General features: G+C 47.0%; 1 protein-coding gene across 1 annotated transcript; it reads right to left on the bottom strand.

The window, feature by feature from the left end:
- Window positions 1-6,340: 6,340 nt before the first annotated feature.
- LOC118619317 (COP9 signalosome complex subunit 9-like) lies at window positions 6,341-6,517 on the bottom strand. Its single transcript, XM_036246002.1, has one exon. The coding sequence runs from the start codon at window positions 6,512-6,514 to the stop codon at window positions 6,341-6,343; it is 174 nt and encodes a 57-aa protein (XP_036101895.1). The 5' UTR covers window positions 6,515-6,517.
- Between the last annotated feature and the right edge of the window lie 12,673 nt (window positions 6,518-19,190).

Here is a 19,190-nt window from a genome sequence, read left to right on the forward strand (position 1 = left end):
ATGTTTTTATTGATTTCAGAGAGAGGAAGGGAGAGATTGATAGAAACATCAATGAGATAGGCCGCCTCCTGCACGCCCCCTACTGGGGATCGAGCCAGCAACCCAGGCATGTGCCCTGCCCAGGAATCAAACTGGGACCTCTCAGTCCATGGGACGATGCTCAGTCAACTGAGCCACACAGGCCGGGCCTTGGGGTCTGTTTGGCACAGTTAGGTTGAGGCCCTTCCAGTCTTTTTTGCTGTGCTTGTCACTGGGTGTGTAAATTACATAGTGACTGTGTAATTTATTGGCCAAACCAGGACACTTTGGGGAAGGAAAGGGTGCTCAATTGAACATGACACTGGGACCACAGATATAAATTGGATAGTCACTGGCAACTCCAGCTGTGTGGTCGTCCAAGTTGGAACCGGCAGTCTTGCCGATTTGGGTCATGAAGATTCCAGCCTCCTTCAACTTCCTTCAGCTCTCAGACGAAGAAGAACACAGGCTAGTGCAGGCTCTTTCTGATCCAATTTATTTTTAATTGTATCAGAACATTTTCCACTCGGTGTTGCACATAGGTTTCCTGGAAGGGCCATGTCAATATACTGTGAACCATCTGGATCTCCGGGTATTAGGATGTTGGAATATAATGAGCACTTTTCATCCCAAATCTTTAGAGTCATGTAGATAAACTGATTGGTTTCGACTCAGGGAACTTAACTGCCAGCATCAATTAGCCAGGCTCCTTTAATATATTCCTTTTCTAACATAGTAGGCAACTTCGATAAATTATTATTTATAGAGTACTTATTAAAATGCTACAGGGAAATCATTCCTGGAAACATCGCACTGTGTAACTGTAAATGATCAAGCCCTCGCTTGCTGATTGAGTGTTTGAGGATGGGAGTCAGATCACAGGATCACAGAGAGTCATGTCGAAGGGAAACCTCAGATAACACCCACGCCAACCCCGCATCCGATCCCTGAACCCTCCTACCACATCACTGCCATCCAGGTACCCGGGACATCTGTGACGTACCTGCAATGGAAGGACTCATTCTTGCCCAAAGTACCCCTTTCTTCTGCTGATGACTTTGCCAGATGAAAGTGGTTCCTGGTTAGACGTGGAAATCTGTTTCCCAAACATCCAGGCACTCAGCCCTGCTCTCTGATGTGGGCTCCGAGAGCTGATGAAATGAATCTCGTCTCATGCCTTCCTGCCCTCGCCTCATGCAAGGTAGTGAAGACCTGTGTCTTCTGAGCAATGAAAAACAAACCAGCCCATGAAGTGACAGAGAGTACAGCAAAGTGGCTTACCCCATGGACTAGGGCCAAAGTGCGTGCCTTTGAATCCTCGCTCCACCCATAATAAAGTGAGGCATTCATCCTCTCAAGATGCCAGTTTCCCCATCTGTACAATGGGGAATGTTAGAGGAGATCGACTTTAGGGCATTCTTGAAAGATTTCAGGAGGCAGTGTATGCAAAGTGTTCAGGGTCACATATGCATAACCCATGGGCACAGAAAACAGTGTAGGGGAGGCCGAGGGTGGGGCTGAGGTTGGGTGGAGCGGGGCAAAAAGGGAGGGAAATGGGGTCATCTGTAAGACTGTCAATAGTTTTAAGAAATAGTGTGTCCTGGCATGTGAGAAACACCCATAGCTGTTCTCACATAGAATCCCAGCAAACAGAGTCTGCGAACCGTCCTGCAGTCCTAAGATCTGTGCTCAGTGGCCAGGTATCAGTCCTGCACACTGTGTGACCCCAGATGCAGCCTCCGCAAAATGCCCCATCCAGCATTCCCGGTTCTTTGGATGGAATGCTGAATGACTCCTTGGAGGAAATAAATCTCAGTAACAAAGAGTCAGGGCCTAGGAAATCATACTCAACACTGAATATACATTGATTAGATTTAAAAAAAAAAAATAGCGATGAAATCAGAATTACAAAGGGTTTAGAGATGTGTATTATCTGACAGCTGCTTAAAACTTTTAACAGGCAGATTAAGAACAACAGATATAAAGTGGGTCAGAATCTGGACTCCTTCAATTACCAGCTGCACAACGTTGGGAATGTTTCTTAGTCTCTTCAGACCTCAGTTTCCACATCTGTAAAATATAGAAGAAAACAAAAAAGTTCCTTCCTTATAAAGCTACGATGATATTTAAATGAAATAGCACATGTGGAGAGAGCAGAGTATTCCTTAGGTATTTGCTCTAGATATCTAACTGTAATGAGTATCTTCTATTCTTACCCATCTCCATCTATCACCTTTGCCTCAACCTGTCAGCACGTTTCAGAGTCCTGAGCATTGTCTTGGCTACGGTGCAACCCAAGGTTCTATCAAGAAACTCTTTCCTAACCTGGGTGCATTTCAGACTGATGGTGGCCTAGTTTGCTTTTCTGGCTATTAAGAATGACTTATGTACACAGAGCTTTGGGGAAGACATGAGTCCCCAGTGGCAGGGCAAATAAGAGAGATGACAGCATACTTATCAGCCTGGGCTATGGCTTATACCAGCATTGGAATGATCAGACAGTATCAGTTACTTAAGGATCTATTCCAAGGCTGGATGAAGTGCTCTACAATCTTGCTGCTGAAACTGCAGTCCTCACACCAGCAGCATTGGCATCACCTGTGAACTTGTTAGAACTACAGAATCACTGGTCTTTTAATCCTCACCCAAGGATATTTTTTCCCATTTATCTTCAGATACAGTGAGAGGGAAGAAGAGAGGGAAATATAGAGAAACAGAGAAAAACATAAATGTGAGAGAGACACATCGACTGGTTGCCTCCCACATGACCCCAACCAGGGCTGGGGATGAACCACAACCAAGGTACATGCCCTTGACCGGAATCGAACCTGTGACTCTTTTGTCCATAGGCCAATGCTCTAACCACTGAGCAAAACTGGGCAGGGCCAAAATCACTGGTCTTATCTTAGAATCAGTGAATAATAACAAAATCCCAGGTCAAGTGTGTACACATTAAATACGTGAAATATAGCCCTTCATAAATATCAAGAGGAGTCCATACCCAGGTTTGTGAAAATTTCCAGAAACAACCTTCTGTCTGCCACCCACCCAGCTGGGTTGATGCCTAGATAAGGCTCTAAAACAGCCTTGAATCAAGGCCCTCTAAACTGTATCCATCTCTCCACAATCCTGCACCACTTATTTAGCCTTTACATACATGCCTTCTTTGAGTCATTTTCTGGTTTGGAGTTTCCACCTGGTTTGTGGCCCTTGCTGGGCAATATCGCCTGATATTTGGCTTCATGGGAGCCCTGAGACTGTTTCCTATTCTGTCGGCAGAGGCCAGCCCCGCTTCTCTGGCTGATTAATGCCCCTCCCTCTGACAGTCTACTCCAGCAGCCTGCCATCTTTGGGGAGTTAAGAAATTTTGGAACCTGCATTCAAAGAGAAACAAACAGAAGTCTGGCCTCGGGTGATATGTGCTAAAGGCTGCCACTGAATACAAATCCCCACAGCAATGTTAGAGAAGAGTTTGACTAACTATCATTCAGCTTTACTTTGTCATCAGTGCAGAATGAAATCCTCGAATTCACTGGGTTTCAGAGAGCTGGGGGAAATGGAGGGAGGCCAGTGAGTGAAAACCTGGGGTGCAAGAGGCAGCTATTATGTCTACACACACACACACACACACACATGCACACACACATATTGAGCATTTATTATACTGGACATTGTAGATCCAAAGGTTATGTCTTCCCCCCTCATCCCTGGTCCTTGTAGAGTTTACACCTTAAAGGGAAACGGATATGAATCAAATAACCACAAAAATGCATGTTGTATTAAAACAGTGATGAATGTTCATGAACGAGAGGGATAAGTGGTAGGAGAACATAAACAAAGAAGATGGATCTATTCAGGAAGATTTCTCTGAAGAACAATAAAACTAAGGGATGGGTAGGGTTAACCAGACCCAGGTGCGAGGGGCAGGGAAGGGGGTGAGAAGGGCTGGGTGGCCCAGCTGCTGCCACCGTCCCATGACCAGGGGAATGAATGCCCTTTGAGGAACTGACCCAAGCTGGAGTGGAGTGGAGCCGGGGGGTGGGGGGAGGGGGCTGACAAGCTGAGTGATGGCGAGTGACCGGTCTTCATTCTGAGAGCACTGAGAAGCGGTGAAGAGTTGTTCACAGGGGCACAGGGACATAGCTGTGCTCCTACAAGAGTGGTCTTTCCGCCACTGTGGAGGACAGATTGGAAGGGGGCAAGAGGGTGTGAGGAGCAGAGCAGTTAGGACCGCATTGTGTTCTCCGAAGTAGAGAATGTGGGGAGGGGGGCAATGAAGGGAAGGGGGATGTTCCAAGAGATAGTTCAGTGGTAAAACTGAAAGTAGCCCAGCAGAAAGGATCCAGGGAAGGGGGCTCATGTTAAGGATGACAAATACTTCCGGGATGCTGGTGTCTTGACCGAAGCAGGGAGGACAGGGCAAATACCAGATTGGGAGGTGGGGGTGATCATGAGGTGCATTTTGAGCTAGAAGCCTTCCCTGATCTCCCAGAAAAAAAAGATACAGAGGTCTGGAGTTTGGGTTAGAGTGGCAGGCTGGAGGAAGGTATTTTATAATGATGATTTTAAAAGTAAAAATTGCAAACGTTATCACTGATTGAGTATACACTCCATGCCAAAGCTACATATCTATTATCTCATTTAATCCACAAAAGGACTCTGAGAAGTCTGACCCTCCCCATGTTACAGATGAGGAAGAGGAGGCCCCAGTGAGCTGGTCCAAGCTCTGAACCACTGTGTCACACTGCCCCCTGCTGAGCACCTACTAAGTGCCAGGCTCTAGGAAAAAATGATGTTTAAGGCATTCCAAGGAGCTTGCAAGGTAAGTTCATGGGCTGCGTGTCTCCCTTAGCAAAGTGGAGGAGGAGAAGCCATGAGGTAGGGATTTCTGCTGTTTGTCAATTACACTGCAACTGGTCTCTAAGCCGCAGCTGTCTGACATCACATACAAAAGTGCGTGGCATCCCTACCTGTGCAGAACGTCCTCGTTTTCCTTCTAAACTTTTTCAATGAGGACACTTCTCTCTCTCTCTCTCTCTCTCTCTCTCTCTCTCTCTCTCTCTCTTGCTCCTTGGTTTTAGGTTGCCCACAGGCATGTAGGTTAAATAAAGAGTTTCACTGTATAGCCACTAGGTACCACACTCCGTCAGCCTTCAATTGCAGGATCTCAGACACCCCGGAGGGGAAGGAGCCCGGCGTGGCTGCCCTTCTGTAGGATAGACTAAAGCTCTTGTTTGCTATAAGCATCGTCCTCTATTACCTGTCTGGGCATTGTTCCGACGACTAGAAAAGTGACACCTCCGAAACTGACTGTGAAGTGGAGATGGACTAACCACAGCAGCTTAAGACAAAAAGAATATTTATACAAAATGATCCCTTCGAGCAGGGTCTGCTTCTGCCCAGACACTGAGCATAATCATGGAAGAATTTCACTGCTCCCGTTACGCAAAAGGGCTTGAGATTTGAAACTAGAAAAATTTTCCGTGGTTTACGCGGAACGGAACATACAGATCAGAGCTGAAGACATAAATCATACCCTTGTTTCTTATTATTTTAGTAAAATAGCACTAGTTGAAGCTTACCAAATTGTGCCTCCATGTGCGTGCCGAAAAATAAATACAGTTTCGAGGATCCACTTCGGATTGAACTAAAATTCAGTTGTATCCGTCGTGGAGTGTGTTTCTGCTGTTTGAAGTAACGTTACTCCCTTAATTTGGAAAGCTTTTAAGATCGGTGTGAGTGGTGATGGTAGCCAAGGTTATCACAGTGAGAAGTCAGCGATCAAACCTGTTGCTGCTTCGTCCTGTAGATACTATAGCATTTGTCTTTGTACGCGGTCATGCTTTTCACATATTATGATTTAAAAATTTTTTTTTTCCTTTATTGATTTTAGAGAGAGACGAAGTGAGAGGGAGAGAGAGATAGAAACATCAATGAGAGAGAATATCAACTGGCCGCCCCCTGCCTGCCCCCCACTGGGGATCGGGCCCACAACCTGGGCATGTGCTCTGACTGGGAATCGAACTGGTGACCTCTTGGTGCATGGGTCGACGCTCAACCACTGAGCCACACCGGCCAGACTATTATGATATTTCTTTTTCTTTTTCTTTTTTTGCACTGACAACATCGTTTTTAATTGAAGGGAGGACAACAGCTGGTCACATTCAGAGACAGATAGGCCTCAGCAGGTGGCCGAAACCATCCTTTCTAGGTTAACCATCAGTTCATTTCAGGTGTTCCCGTCGGTTCTGCAGACCCACCAGACCGTCCTGAGGGCTCCACCACGTGCCTGCGCAGCACAGGCTTGACCACACACTGAGCTTCACTGGATGTCGTCGTCATCAAAGAGATCTTCGAAATCATTGAAGACGTCGGCGTGAACCGCCTTTTCTTTGGCCGCCAAGTCCATCAGGAGCCCGGTGCTGCTGCCGGCCTCATCCAGGTCCACGTAGGGCCCGGCACCCTCGGGGAACATCTCGTCCACCGCCGGCTTCATCTCCCCCGCGGTGCTCTCTATTATGATATTTCTTAAACTTGTATCTCACAACATAAAAGAAATGGCATTTGTATTATTCGCTGCTGGACAATTCTGCGCAGTGCCACATAGGAGCCGAGAACCAATGCTTACGCTGTGTTGGAGCAGATAACCAGTGTTATCCTCAAGGTCTCTGAGGTTACTGGCCCTCAGCAAATGACTGAGGATACATAAACCCAGCCCCAAAGATTTACTTTTACTCAAATAGTAAAATATACTCATGATGAATCATCTGACTGTTAGGGGTTAATAGAAAATTGTCCTGTTGGAAGAAGCGTGAGGAGACATCTCAAACCAGAGTTCAGTATAATTCATGCAACAACAACAACAAAATCATACAGTTGTCCGCACATAGGTGTGCATACAATGATGGCCATTCTTTCTAGCCCAGACTAAAATCCATTCTCAAAGCTTCTATATTTCTACCCGAGGCAGTTCCTTCACCTGTGTCCTGGACGTCATTCGTTTCTGTTATTTTCAGTAACTCCCCCTTCTCTGTACTGTGAGTCCTTCTGCAATATCATCTGCTCGACGCTCTCCATTCTCAAGGAAAAAAAGTGTATTTTTTCATTTTAGTCTTCCCTTAACTCTTTTGCTGTGTGTCTTCTTTTAATAGCAACATTATCTACACAACTATATCCGTTTTCTAAAACTGTGCTGACTTCTCTGAACAGGCCAAATTTGCCTTGCATTGCTGTCTCTCCAGGAAATAGTCTCCTCTCAATACCAGGAGAGGCCACCATGTCACCAAACAAAATGAATGCTTTTCTTTGAAAAAAAATTATTTTTTCCTTTATTGATTTTAGAGAGGGAGGAAGGGAGAGGGAGAGAGAGATAGAAACATCGATGAGAGAGAACATCTATTGGCTGCCTCCTGCATGCCCCCCACTGGGGATCAGGCCTACAACCTGGTATTGTGCCCTGCCCAGGAATCGAATTGGCGACCTCCTGGTGCATGGGTCAACGCCCAACCACTGAGCCACACTGACAGGACCAAAATGGACAGTTTTCAATCTATGTTTTATTCATTCATTCATTCATTCATTCATTCATTCATTCATTCATTCATTCATGTATTTATTGAATGCTTGCTATGTTCCCAAGTTCTGTTCTAAATCCTGGGGATATAGCAGTGAACTGAACTAACAGGAGCCTCTGCTCTTTGGGAGTTTTCCATTCTAGTGGAAAGTCACAGCTAATAAATCTAAAAAGTAAAGTTATTTGTTCTGTCTCATTGAGGGATCACTCAACAGAGTTCAGCTAACTCGATGACTCCCTGCTTGGGACAGTCTTGGCATCTATAATCCAATGCACCTGCTCTTCTTTGTCCCTCTCTGAGTGACTTTTTCCCAGTGTCCTTTATCATCTTTTTCCCCCTTTTTTCTTGGTTACTCAGTATTGGAGTCCCTGAGGATTTTGCTTTAATTTGTTCTTTTTTGTATTCTTTTTTTCTTTTTTGATTCTTTGGCCCTTATCTGTGAGTATTCTATTTTATTCTTAGGTAATTAAAAATATATATTTCCCATTGTTTTAGCCACCACCAGATGCCAGTGAAGCTAAAACTGATGAATCAAACCCAGAGACAGGTTTATTGTAAACTTATGAGAGCTTCCTGTAATTATGACAGAACCCTCTTGTCATGGACCTCTCTGAGATTCTAGGACTTCTAGAATGTTCCAGTATGGAGGAAAATACAAGTTATAACCAAGGAGCATTTTGATGCAAGAATCTCTGGTAAGATCTTAAAGAAATCTCAAGAAAAGACTGGATCGTCAAGAGCCCAGTAATACGTTGTGACTTGTTTTCCGACATGATTATTATCTTTTTATAGTTAACTCTGCACTTGTATTTCTGTTTATTTTTTCTAAATAAGGTCCTTCAAATTGCACAATCTTTCTGTCTATAAATGGCCTTTCTATGAGGTCAAAGTCTTAAGTTTCTACTGATTTCATCAGTAGTCTCTAACTCATATTTCAGAAGTTCTTCCTTTCTGCCTGGATTATTATAATATCTGTCTAACTGATCTTTTCCATCAGAGTGAAGTGTCCAGCCATCCCCTCTACCCTCTGTCAGCCAAGTACACGCTTCGCAGTGCAGCCGATGTGCACTTCTACAAACACAACTCCTTTGTGCCACTCACATCTCAGAAGCCTTCCGCCGCTTTCCATTGTTCTCAGAATCTAAGGCTCATATTAACCCCAGTGTTTCCAACACTGCATAGGCACGCTGGAGAACCCCTACTTCCCTTCCCATTTCCCACTCTGTCAACCACTAGGCTTTTCCTCATGTTCCCCCAAATACAGCACTCACTTCTCCACCAGGCTTGTACCCCATGCTCTTTCCACTGGTTGGGCATTTCTTCCCAAGATTTGTGCCTGGCTAACTCTTCAGATCTTGACTTAAACATCTTTTCTGTAGAGAATTCTCCTATCCCTGGAGCCAGGGATAGCATGTGCTTCACTAGAAATAGATGGGATGAGGGAGAGGGGAGTTACTTCTAAGGCAGGGTCAGGCTGCCACTGCGACAGGACGATGGACGCAGCCAAGGGGGGAGTTACTCGTGCAGCTGCTGGTATTACTGGCACTAATACTTTAGACAAGACATTAAGAAATAAATACCCATATTGTCTGCTTAGCATTTCTTCCGAAGGGGTATCTAAGAGAAAAACAGTAAACATTGAAGGAATGTAAACCAATAGGCAGCCTATTTATCCATCATTTTAAACAGTCTAAACTCTATTTTTTATTTTATAAGATGTCATCGGGTGATTGTTAACTTAGTCTAGGAGAGCCCAGTCTCTTAGAATACATTTCATACCAAAACTTGCTTCAAGATTTTAGCCTTGATATGCATCAAAGCTGTTTTATCACATAACCGATTAAATAAACACTCCTGTCTTGATTTTAATGCAGCTAGAAGGGCACTTTACATGGTGTCTATCAATGCCCCCCCCCTCTTGGAAGTATTCATGTAACGTACTTCTGTTTAAATGTAGCGAAATAAATAGAGGAAAATGGAACTTATTATTTTCCCCCAGGAGTCCATCTATCCTCTCCTTTTTGATAGACTCTTCTTTTTTTTTTTTTTATCCTCACCCGAGGACATTTTTCCATTTTTTGTACAGATAGAATGGGAGGGAGAGAGAGGAAGGGAGAGAGAGTGAGAAACATCGATGTCAAGGGACACATCGAGTGGCTGCCACCCGCACGACCAACCAGGGCCGGGGACAAACTGCAACCGAAGTACGTGCCCTTAGCGGGAACCAAACCCGGGTCTCTCCGGACCACAGGCCGACGCTCTAACCGCTGAGCCAAACTGGCCAGGGCGGACTCTTCTTTTAATCCTGACCATCAGGAAGCTCAAATACATTAATCATAGCAACTACATTACTCTTAAGTTTAGCATAATTAATTAATTCTCCAAAGATTCTGAATCCTTTATGAGTGCATCTTTAATGCTCTTTCTTATATGTCTTGTTTTAGCCACCTCAAGTCCATTGTGAAATGTATTGTGCATAAACAAATAGGCCTTTTCTAATGCTTAGCAACAGTCTAGAACAAAATAGTCACAAACCTTTGTCAAATCTAGACCAGAAGCCATTTCCTAAGGGACGCAACTCAGTCTCTGAAATGTGTTTTATGGTCTTTCAGCCCCGACTTTGGAAAAGTCATCAGGTTGCTAACTGCTTTAGGGATCATAATACCAAGTTTGTTCCTAAAGGAAAGAAAAGGCTCGAAGAAGGAGAAACTCTTGCACAGAACACGGTGTAAGAAAAGGTCCCTGAGAAGCTTTGCTGGCATGAGTCCCAAGCTCATGTTACCAGGAATATTTACATTAAAAATATATCTCCAGCTTGACCAACAGATCTGAGGTCAAGCTCAAAATCCTGCCTGGGAGTTCTTCAGTTTTATTACCAGTTGTCAGTTCCAGCTTCGGCTATAATTTCTCTGCCTTCTGAGGCATAAAGGCAAACAGCAGAGTGAGGGCTGGGAATAGCAGTTCTGATAGTGTAAGGTGGGAACCAGGGGCTTCTGAGATGTTTCAGCAGAAAAATGTCTGGTCAAAGTCCTGGTAACCAATAATAATCCTCTTACACACCAGCCTTCTTATACGAAGGAAGTGCCCCCTCGGAGTTAAGTGGGATTGTATCTTGCTTTATCATCTGAGACCTACTCCTGGAGATACACTTACTTGTTCCCCTTTCCCCACCCACCTGGAGCCCTCAGAAAGGCCTTGCAGGCTGGAAAAGTGAAGAAGAGACAGATTTATGGAGTTTCCATTGAAATTATAGCCATAATTATATTGTGGTTTAAACTGGTTTGTTACTCAACCTTAAATATTGTATCCTAAGCATGACTAAACACCTGTCAGGAAAGCATGTAAAATATAATTTTATTATCGATATTAAGTTGTTTTAGAACAATTTATAGATTTATGTTTAAAGAAAAAATAAGTGAATAAACAATTCAAATTTTAGTCTCTCTCAATAGCAACACCAGTCAAAGTAATTCTATGAGACACCACATAGCACAGACAAAAGATCGTGGTCACACAGAATTGGGATTTAGAGATGTCGCTACTATGCAACATCGTACAAAAGAAACTCCAACTCTTGCTCACATTCATAGTCCTTGTTCTGAACACTTTGTATTTTGCTCAGTGCAACTCTCAGGCTTCTTAGTGGGTTGATTTTCTGCCCATGTTGGTCACATTTTGTAGTTTGGACTAGACATTAGACACTAATCACATTTTTATCTTTCAGTGTTGCATTCAGATCTATTTTCCAGTTCACAGATGCTCCCTTTAGCTGTGTCTATTCTAATATTTAATTAGTTCATTAAGACTCTTTAAAATTTTTATTTTCTTTATTCTTTTCTTGAAGTATTATTTGGTCCTTTTACAAATATATATATATATTTATACCATGTTTTCTATTACATCATTTAACTTTAATCACATTTAACATAATTTTATTTATAGACATTTCCAGATTGTCATATTACCTTCAATTCTTAGAGTTCTTAGTGTGTGTGTGTGTGTGTGTGTGTGTTCACTCATTGACTTTCCCCTATGAAATTTAAGCTGATGTCTTGTTCTGGTTCCCCTCTGGCCAGTCCCTTTGGGTAGTAATAAGAAAAGAGAAAGAGATATATGTATAGGCAGCAAACCTTCTAGGTATTTCCAGTTCCAAGATAATCTTTCATGGAGAACAAGGATTTTTTTTTTTTTTTTTAATTATATTACATAATAACTCCTTCTGTTCAATCGCATGGATGAGTTGAACAGGGATAGAATGTGAATACACGGTTTCATGATTAATTACCTATATCTTCTTGAGACAATAAGAAAAACAACAAACAAACAGTACCTAGAAGTCTTGAGCATATAACCTTAAGTTAATTCTTCTTAATGAACAGAAGCTGTGATCTCATCTCTGTGCACCCCGACTCTTCCCAAGCACATCCCCTAGGTGGCGCTCACTAGACTACAAGTACCTCTTTCTATCATTCCCAGGAGAAGGAAAGCCTATTGGTCAGGAAGTGAGGCATGTGTTACAGTTTCTATTGGTCACTCTGTTACTTTTGATCAAACTTCAAGGGTGATCACTCATCCCATTCTTGCAGCTGCAGGAATAAACAAATCAGGCAGTTTCCTTCTCTTCATTTTGTCTCTGTATCTTGAAGATTGGGCAACCTACGGTAACACCCGTTTCCAAAAATAAGGAAACAGTGAAGTAATTTTTCAAGATTACACAACTAAGCAGAGGAGCTTACCTTGTTCTTTCTGACTCCAAGGCCTGTGTTCATTTTCTCGGCAGTTCAAGTCAGAGAAAAGTGTACGCGTAAGCCTACTGGCCCAGTGGCCTTCCCGACAATGCATCATTAGGGCAAGTTTGCTTTTCTTCCGTCTTAGAAATGAATCTGAGTTTTATATTCTAATTTATAATATTTTGCATCTGTGTTAAAATGAAAATCAGATGGTTTCTAATTTTGAGTAAAATTACCTAGTTTTTATTTTAATCCCTTTGTCTTTGTAGATGTTTTTCTCCTTTTCTTAGAGACCTTGACTAGTTGTCCACCGAGAATCCAGGCTCCCTCACCATAACAGTGTTGTTGTTGAACTGTGGCTACTCAGTCAGGAACTAGATTCCCTGGCCTCCATTGGGCAATATGACTAACTTACACCCAATGGGTATGGGTGGAAGTGATGTATACCATTCACAAGCTTGACTTGTCAAAACCCTCAACTGAAATTTTTTCCTCTCTCCACCTAACAGTGGGATGTGTATGCCCAAGGCCATCTCAGAAATTATGTCTTAAGGATGCTGTGCCTCTATCAGTTGGGTCCTTCTTATGGATGAGACACCCTACTTTCACCTTTGCTGCCAGCCAGATTCTATAAGAGCAAGGTATACCTGTCTGATGTGTCCAGCAATATGATTTTGTATTTATCTCTCACAACAGCAGGCTCTACTTTCCTACAGCGAGTCCCCTGACCTCGCCCCATTCCTGCACTGACCAGCTTACCCCGAGCGGCCCAACCTCTGCACCAAGAGGTAAGGGCTTGTCGTCATTGCTCCCTGTATTCATTTCTCAGGACTGCCGTACAAATGGCCACAGACTGGGTGGATTAAAATAAAAGAAAAGCAGGCCCTCACAGTTCTGGAGGAGGGAAGTTCAGCATCAAAGCAAGGGGTTTACAGGGCCACGCTCCCTCTGGAGGCTCTAAGAGAGAAGCTGCTGCTCATCCCTTCTGGCTTCCAGTGGCTTCCAGGTCTCCTTGGCTTATGGCTTCATCACTCAAACCCCCTCTTCCGTGTCCACATTGCCCTCTCCTCTGTGCTCATAGAATTTCCTCTGTTTCCCTTATATAAAGACACGTGATTAGATGTAACACCCATGTGGGTAATACAAGATATTCACCCCAAGTTAAGATTCTTAACCATAGAGACAAAGTCCCTTTTCCCTTACAATGATAGTTTTCGGGGACCAGAACCTGATCTCTTAGGGGCTGTTATCCGAATCCACCAACAAAAATGGGTTCAGTGGAGATCCAGGGGCAGACTGGAGGAGGAAAGCACACTTAAAAGGGGGAGGATGGTGAGTTGGGAGATACTAAGATCTTTCACTGTCTTTGTTGGTGAGGATGGGAAAATACATTGTGTGCACACACACGTTCACACGAAGTGAGGAGAGAGGTTCAGGAATTCGGAGAGGAGCCTCGAGCCACGCGGGACCCACGCGGGACCCACGTGGGACTCACGCGGGACCCACGCGGTCACATTGTAGCCACGCGGAGCACTGTCGCAGGGGCAGCTGTAGGATCATCTCTCTTTCTCCTTCCTCACTTGGTCACCAGAGGTTACTGAGACCCTCCTGGGAATCGGACAGTATTGTGAGTGCTGGGACACATCACTGGAGACGAGAAGGACAGTCCCTGTCCATGTGGGGCTTACATTCCATCCGGGTTAGACCGTTAACAGTGCACTTAATTAATACAACTAAAGTATCATTCCGCCGGCCCAGTTTCCAGACTTCTGGCGTCTCTCCTGTTGCCTTGACTCCCCGAAGATTAAAAGTAGAGACCAATAAATCACAGCTAGGAGTTCTATCATCACTTGGGTTGCATTTAGCTCTTGTCTTAGGTGTATTTTCAATTCCTTTCTCATTTGGGGTAGTGTTTTTAGCACATAGTGGGTTGTTGCATAATTGATTTGTACGTTAGACGGCGCTTTCTCGGGGCAAAAATGCACTTTGCCCCAACGGCTCCCAGTGCACAGCCTCATATTTTAGTGCTTATGTTTTTGTTCGTCTTTCACCAGTCTATTTCCTCTGCACTGGTCCCTCTCCGTTTCTCCCGTTTAAGCTCTCTCCGGGTTGTACAGGCAGCCAAGAGACAGACAGACAACCCATCACAGCCCCACGACACCCAGCCGCTCCTGTCTGGCCTGCTCTCAGCGCAGCCTGATGAAAAGATGTCACTGCAGACAAGCGTTTAACCTCCTCACCTCTCCCCTTTGCCCTCTGCCTTGTCTGAGCAGCGGTGGGGGAAGGTGGGAGTGAGAGAAGAGATTAAATCAGGTGGTTGAAAGCCAATACCGTCTCTAAGCAACCCTCAAAGTGAGCCCAGGAATTTGAACTGTAATATTATCCCCCAGGAAAAGGAGCAAGAAAATGAGAAAGTCAGTGCCTTGCTGGGCTCTGTGTCGGGGTGCCCAGGCAAGGGTGGCGACAGGGAGGGGACAGCGGCCTGGCCTTCGTGGAGGTGCACTGGGGAGCAGAAGGAAAAGTGGGGCTCACCCAGACGTGCATGTGGGAGCAATCAGGAACGCGCCTGCCAAGGCTGCAGGGCTCTGGGGGACATTCAGAAACTGCACACAAGTGCATGGAAAAGATATACTTTGTTTTCTACCCACCCTTACCCCCACTCCCACTAAGAAATGCTGCCCATTGTGTTTCCATGGGAGGCTTTTGTGGCTGATTTTGAAAAATGAAGTGAGCAGGTAAGCTGGAGCTAATGGCCTCAACCCCGGGGCAGACATCTGGGGCGATGTTGACTTTGTTGCCCGAGAGCCAGCTGGCCTTTGCTCGGCTCCCCTCCAGCCCCACTCCTGCCGGCCTCCAGGGGGGCTCCCGGTTCTAATAAACCAACTGCCGAGGCCCTGAAGCTGCGGCTGCTGCTGCCCTGACCTCTTGCTGAAGCTCCATAAAGGTTTGTTCTGTGAAGGAGCTTGCCCCGGGCACACCTTGAGAATGCCTTCTCCCTGGTCCCCAGAGGCAATCCAGCAGCCCTTCCCTAGAGGGGAGAAGGACCCTCAAAGGCAGGGAGAGGGGACTCCTTGCCAGTTTGTCTTGGGGACCTCGATGGCGGGGAGAAAAGCACCCTCCTCTCGGCCAGATGCTGTAGCCGCAGGTGCTCGGCACACCTCCGTCTTATAATTGTGGGACATACGATTTTTGTTTCTCATTTTATAGCTGAGAAAACTGGAGTCCAGTGCGTGGAAAAGACCTAAAACCACAGTCGTGAGAGCCCGAGGTAGGCGGAGGCACAGATGTAATTACTTAGTGCGAGGCTTGCGAGTGCCGTTCAGGAGGCCGCCTGCCTGGACGCAGTCCCGGCCCTGCCACGGACTCGCTGGGAACCTGGCGAGTTAATTGAGCTCTCTAGGCCTTACTGCTCCAGATATTAAATAAAAAGAAGAATGGTTTCTGCCTCCCGGCTTGTTGTGCCCATGCAAATAAGGGCTCGAAAGCTATTTGCTGTTGATATTGCAACTTCAGCGATCTTTCCACGGAACTGTAGTCGGTGTCTAGAGAGGAGAGGGATGCTTGGTTTCTAATACAGACAGGAGAACCGAAAGATGTGTTCTGATGCCCCAGCTCAGCTGCGCTGAGGTTGTCTCCACTGGGTGGGACGAAGTGGCCTCCTGTATTCCAAAGCAGGGTCAGCGTCCCACCACTGAAGGTGTGTGTCAAGCAGGGAGGGGGTCCAAGAAGGACTCGCCACACCTGGGCCAAGGAGTAGGGTCTGGCTTCCCTACATCACCCTGTGTTGGGGGCTTATCCATCTTTGGTGGCAAATGGTCACCGTCCCGGAACTGGTATGAATCAGCCCCATCATCACCTGGGGTCCAGGCCATCCTGGAGTGAAGCTCCAGCGTGCTTCACCCCCATCCTTTGCCTCAGGCCGCTGTCATGTGCAGAAAAGAGAAACGAAAGTCGGTACGTCCCTTCTCCCTGCTAAATGGTCTTGATTTTTAAAAACTGTTAATTCATTTGTTCATTCAACAGGTTTTCTCAGCATTCACCCCACGCCAGGCATGGTCCCAAGTGCCGCACAGGGACAGAGAGGGGACAAGGCGTGTGCAGCTACACATGGATGTGAGTTTGCTGCATCTGAAGTACCCTTCCCATCCTTCCCTGGGAGTCGGAAGTCCACCCTTCCCGTCCTTCCCTGGGAGTCGGAAGTGCACCCTTCCCCTCCTTCCCTGGGAGTCGGAAGTGCACCCTTCCCAGCCTTCCCTGGGAGTCGGAAGTGCACCCTTCCCATCCTTCCCCGGGAGTCGGAAGTCCACCCTTCCCATCCTTCCCCGGGAGTCGGAAGTCCACCCTTCCCATCCTTCCCTGGGAGTCGGAAGTGCACCCTTCCCAGTCTTCCCCGGGAGTCAGAAGTCCACCCTTCCCATCCTTCCCCGGGAGTCGGAAGTCCACCCTTCCCATCCTTCCCCGGGAGTCGGAAGTCCACCCTTCCCAGCCTTCCCTGGGAGTCGGAAGTCCACCCTTCCCAGCCTTCCCTGGGAGTCGGAAGTGCACCCTTCCCCTCCTTCCCTGGGAGTCGGAAGTGCACCCTTCCCAGCCTTCCCTGGGAGTCGGAAGTGCACCCTTCCCAGCCTTCCCTGGGAGTCGGAAGTCCACCCTTCCCCTCCTTCCCTGGGAGTCGGAAGTCCACCCTTCCCATCCTTCCCTGGGAGTCGGAAGTCCACCCTTCCCAGCCTTCCCTGGGAGTCGGAAGTCCACCCTTCCAGTCCTTCCCTGGGAGTCGGAAGTGCACCCTTCCCAGCCTTCCCTGGGAGTCGGAAGTGCACCCTTCCCAGCCTTCCCTGGGAGTCGGAAGTGCACCCTTCCGAGCCTTCCCTGGGAGTCGGAAGTGCGCCCTTCCGAGCCTTCCCTGGGAGTCGGAAGTGCACCCTTCCCAGCCTTCCCTGGGAGTCGGAAGTGCACCCTTCCCAGCCTTCCCTGGGAGTCGGAAGTGCACCCTTCCCCTCCTTCCCTGGGAGTCGGAAGTGCACCCTTCCCAGCCTCCCCTGGGAGTCGGAAGTGCACCCTTCCCATCCTTCCCCGGGAGTCGGAAGTCCGGGCACACACAGAAGCTGGGAGGCACCCACAAAGTACAGCACAGGAAGTCTTCTGTGGATGGGGCTCTTATTCCCCATTTCGCGTTAGCTACACGCAGCTCCTGTGTCTGTTTCCATTCTTCCACTCCTGCCCTGACGTCCCCAAATCCTCCTGCCCCACAGTCCACCGCTCTGCTCCCCCACAGTCGGATTCCCCTGACTTCAGGCCTGACTTATGGGGAGGAACCGCCAGGCAGGGGTTCAGAGGGAGCCCTGCCTTCGCAGAGAGCAATTCTGTATTTCCTTCGTGCCGGCCATCAGACAGAGCGTCTGCCCCTGGGCCCGATACCCGTGTTGCCACCTCGTTAATGACTCTCCGGGGCCAGGTTTTACGAGGTAGCAGGGCACATGTGGACAGACACGGAGAACGACGTCTTCCAGGCTGAGTCATAGTGGGGTGAAAGCAACGCTGACCTTTTTGTATATCTTCCCCAGCCACGAAAACGAATTTACTGGGTTTTCACTCGGTGCCCACCATTTGCTCGCGAGTCTGGGGAGGCGCAGGAGAGCCAGGTGTCTTTGCTGGAGGGTCTGGTGGCTCGGCCTCAGAGCAAACCGGGAAGTCACAGAGGGCACGGGTCCAGTCCTTCCTGCTGGCTCGGTGACAGCAGTGGGAAGTCAGAGCATCGCCATGTTCAGAGAGACAAAGCCGTGGACACCTCCGTCTCCGGGTACTGCTATCCTGTGGCTGCGGAGAGAGTACCCACCCCAACGGGGATGCTCAGGAAGTGACTGGAATGTAATGGATGATTCAGAAAAGAAATGAATGTGCCCTGGCCGGTTTGGCTCAGCAGTTAGAGCATTGGCCCTTGGACCAGAGAGTCCAGGGTTCGGTTCCCGTTAAGGGCACGTACCTCAGATGCAGTTTGTCCCCAGCCCCAGTTGGGGTTGTGTGGGTGGCAACCAGTCAATGTCTCTCTCACACTGATGTTTCTTTCTCTCTCTTCCTCCCTCTCTCCTTCCTATTCTATCTGAAGATAAATGCAAAAATGTGCTCGGGTGAAGATTAAAAAAAGAAAGAGAGAGAAAAGAAATGAATGATGAGTGACAGGAGAGGCGCTGCGGCTGGTGTCCCCAGACAGTGCTGACGTGAGGAGTTCTGTCTGGAGAGAAGCCCCAGGGGGCTGAGGAGGTGCCCGGCCCAAGTTCAACTACGAGCTTCAACGTTCTGCAAGGGAAAAGAGTACCAGGATTTTAGTTTTTATTTTTTTAATTGATTTTAGAGAGAGGCAGGGAGAGAGAGAGGGAGCCAGAGAGAGTAACATTGATGTGAGAGAAACATAGATCGGTTGCCTCTCACATGTGCCCTGATCGAGGATTGAACCCGCCGCCTGGGTATGTGCCCTGACTGGGAATCGAACCTGCCGCCTTCTGGTGTATGGGGCTACGCTCCGCACTGGCCACGGCAGGAGAACTGAGGCCCAAGCCCCGTCATCACTGGGGGAAAATGACTGGATGATAAAGTAATAATCACAAGGGCCAAAGTATATGGAGCTCCTACTCTATACCAGGAGCTTTTTAACCGCCTTGCATTTACTCTTCATAACCAAACACATAGACACTGTATTTATTCCAAATTTGCAGAAAAACGGAAAAGAAGGCGGAGGTTAAAAACCTCTTCCACCCTCTTACGCTGTGATCCGAATCCAAGCGGTCTGACTCCGGAGGCTGCCTTCCTAAGGCAACTACAGAGGAGGGAGAATAATCCATCCGAGCAGGCCGTGGGTGTCCTCAGCTCCTCC

This window comes from Molossus molossus, unplaced genomic scaffold (genome assembly GCF_014108415.1).
Source record: "Molossus molossus isolate mMolMol1 unplaced genomic scaffold, mMolMol1.p scaffold_m16_p_6, whole genome shotgun sequence".
In the NCBI taxonomy this organism is placed as follows: domain Eukaryota; kingdom Metazoa; phylum Chordata; class Mammalia; order Chiroptera; family Molossidae; genus Molossus; species Molossus molossus.

Excerpts from the sequence above, each read along its gene's own strand:
- LOC118619317 (XM_036246002.1), bottom strand. The coding sequence starts at position 6,514 with ATGAAGCCGGCGGTGGACGAGATGTTCCCCGAGGGTGCCGGGCCCTAC.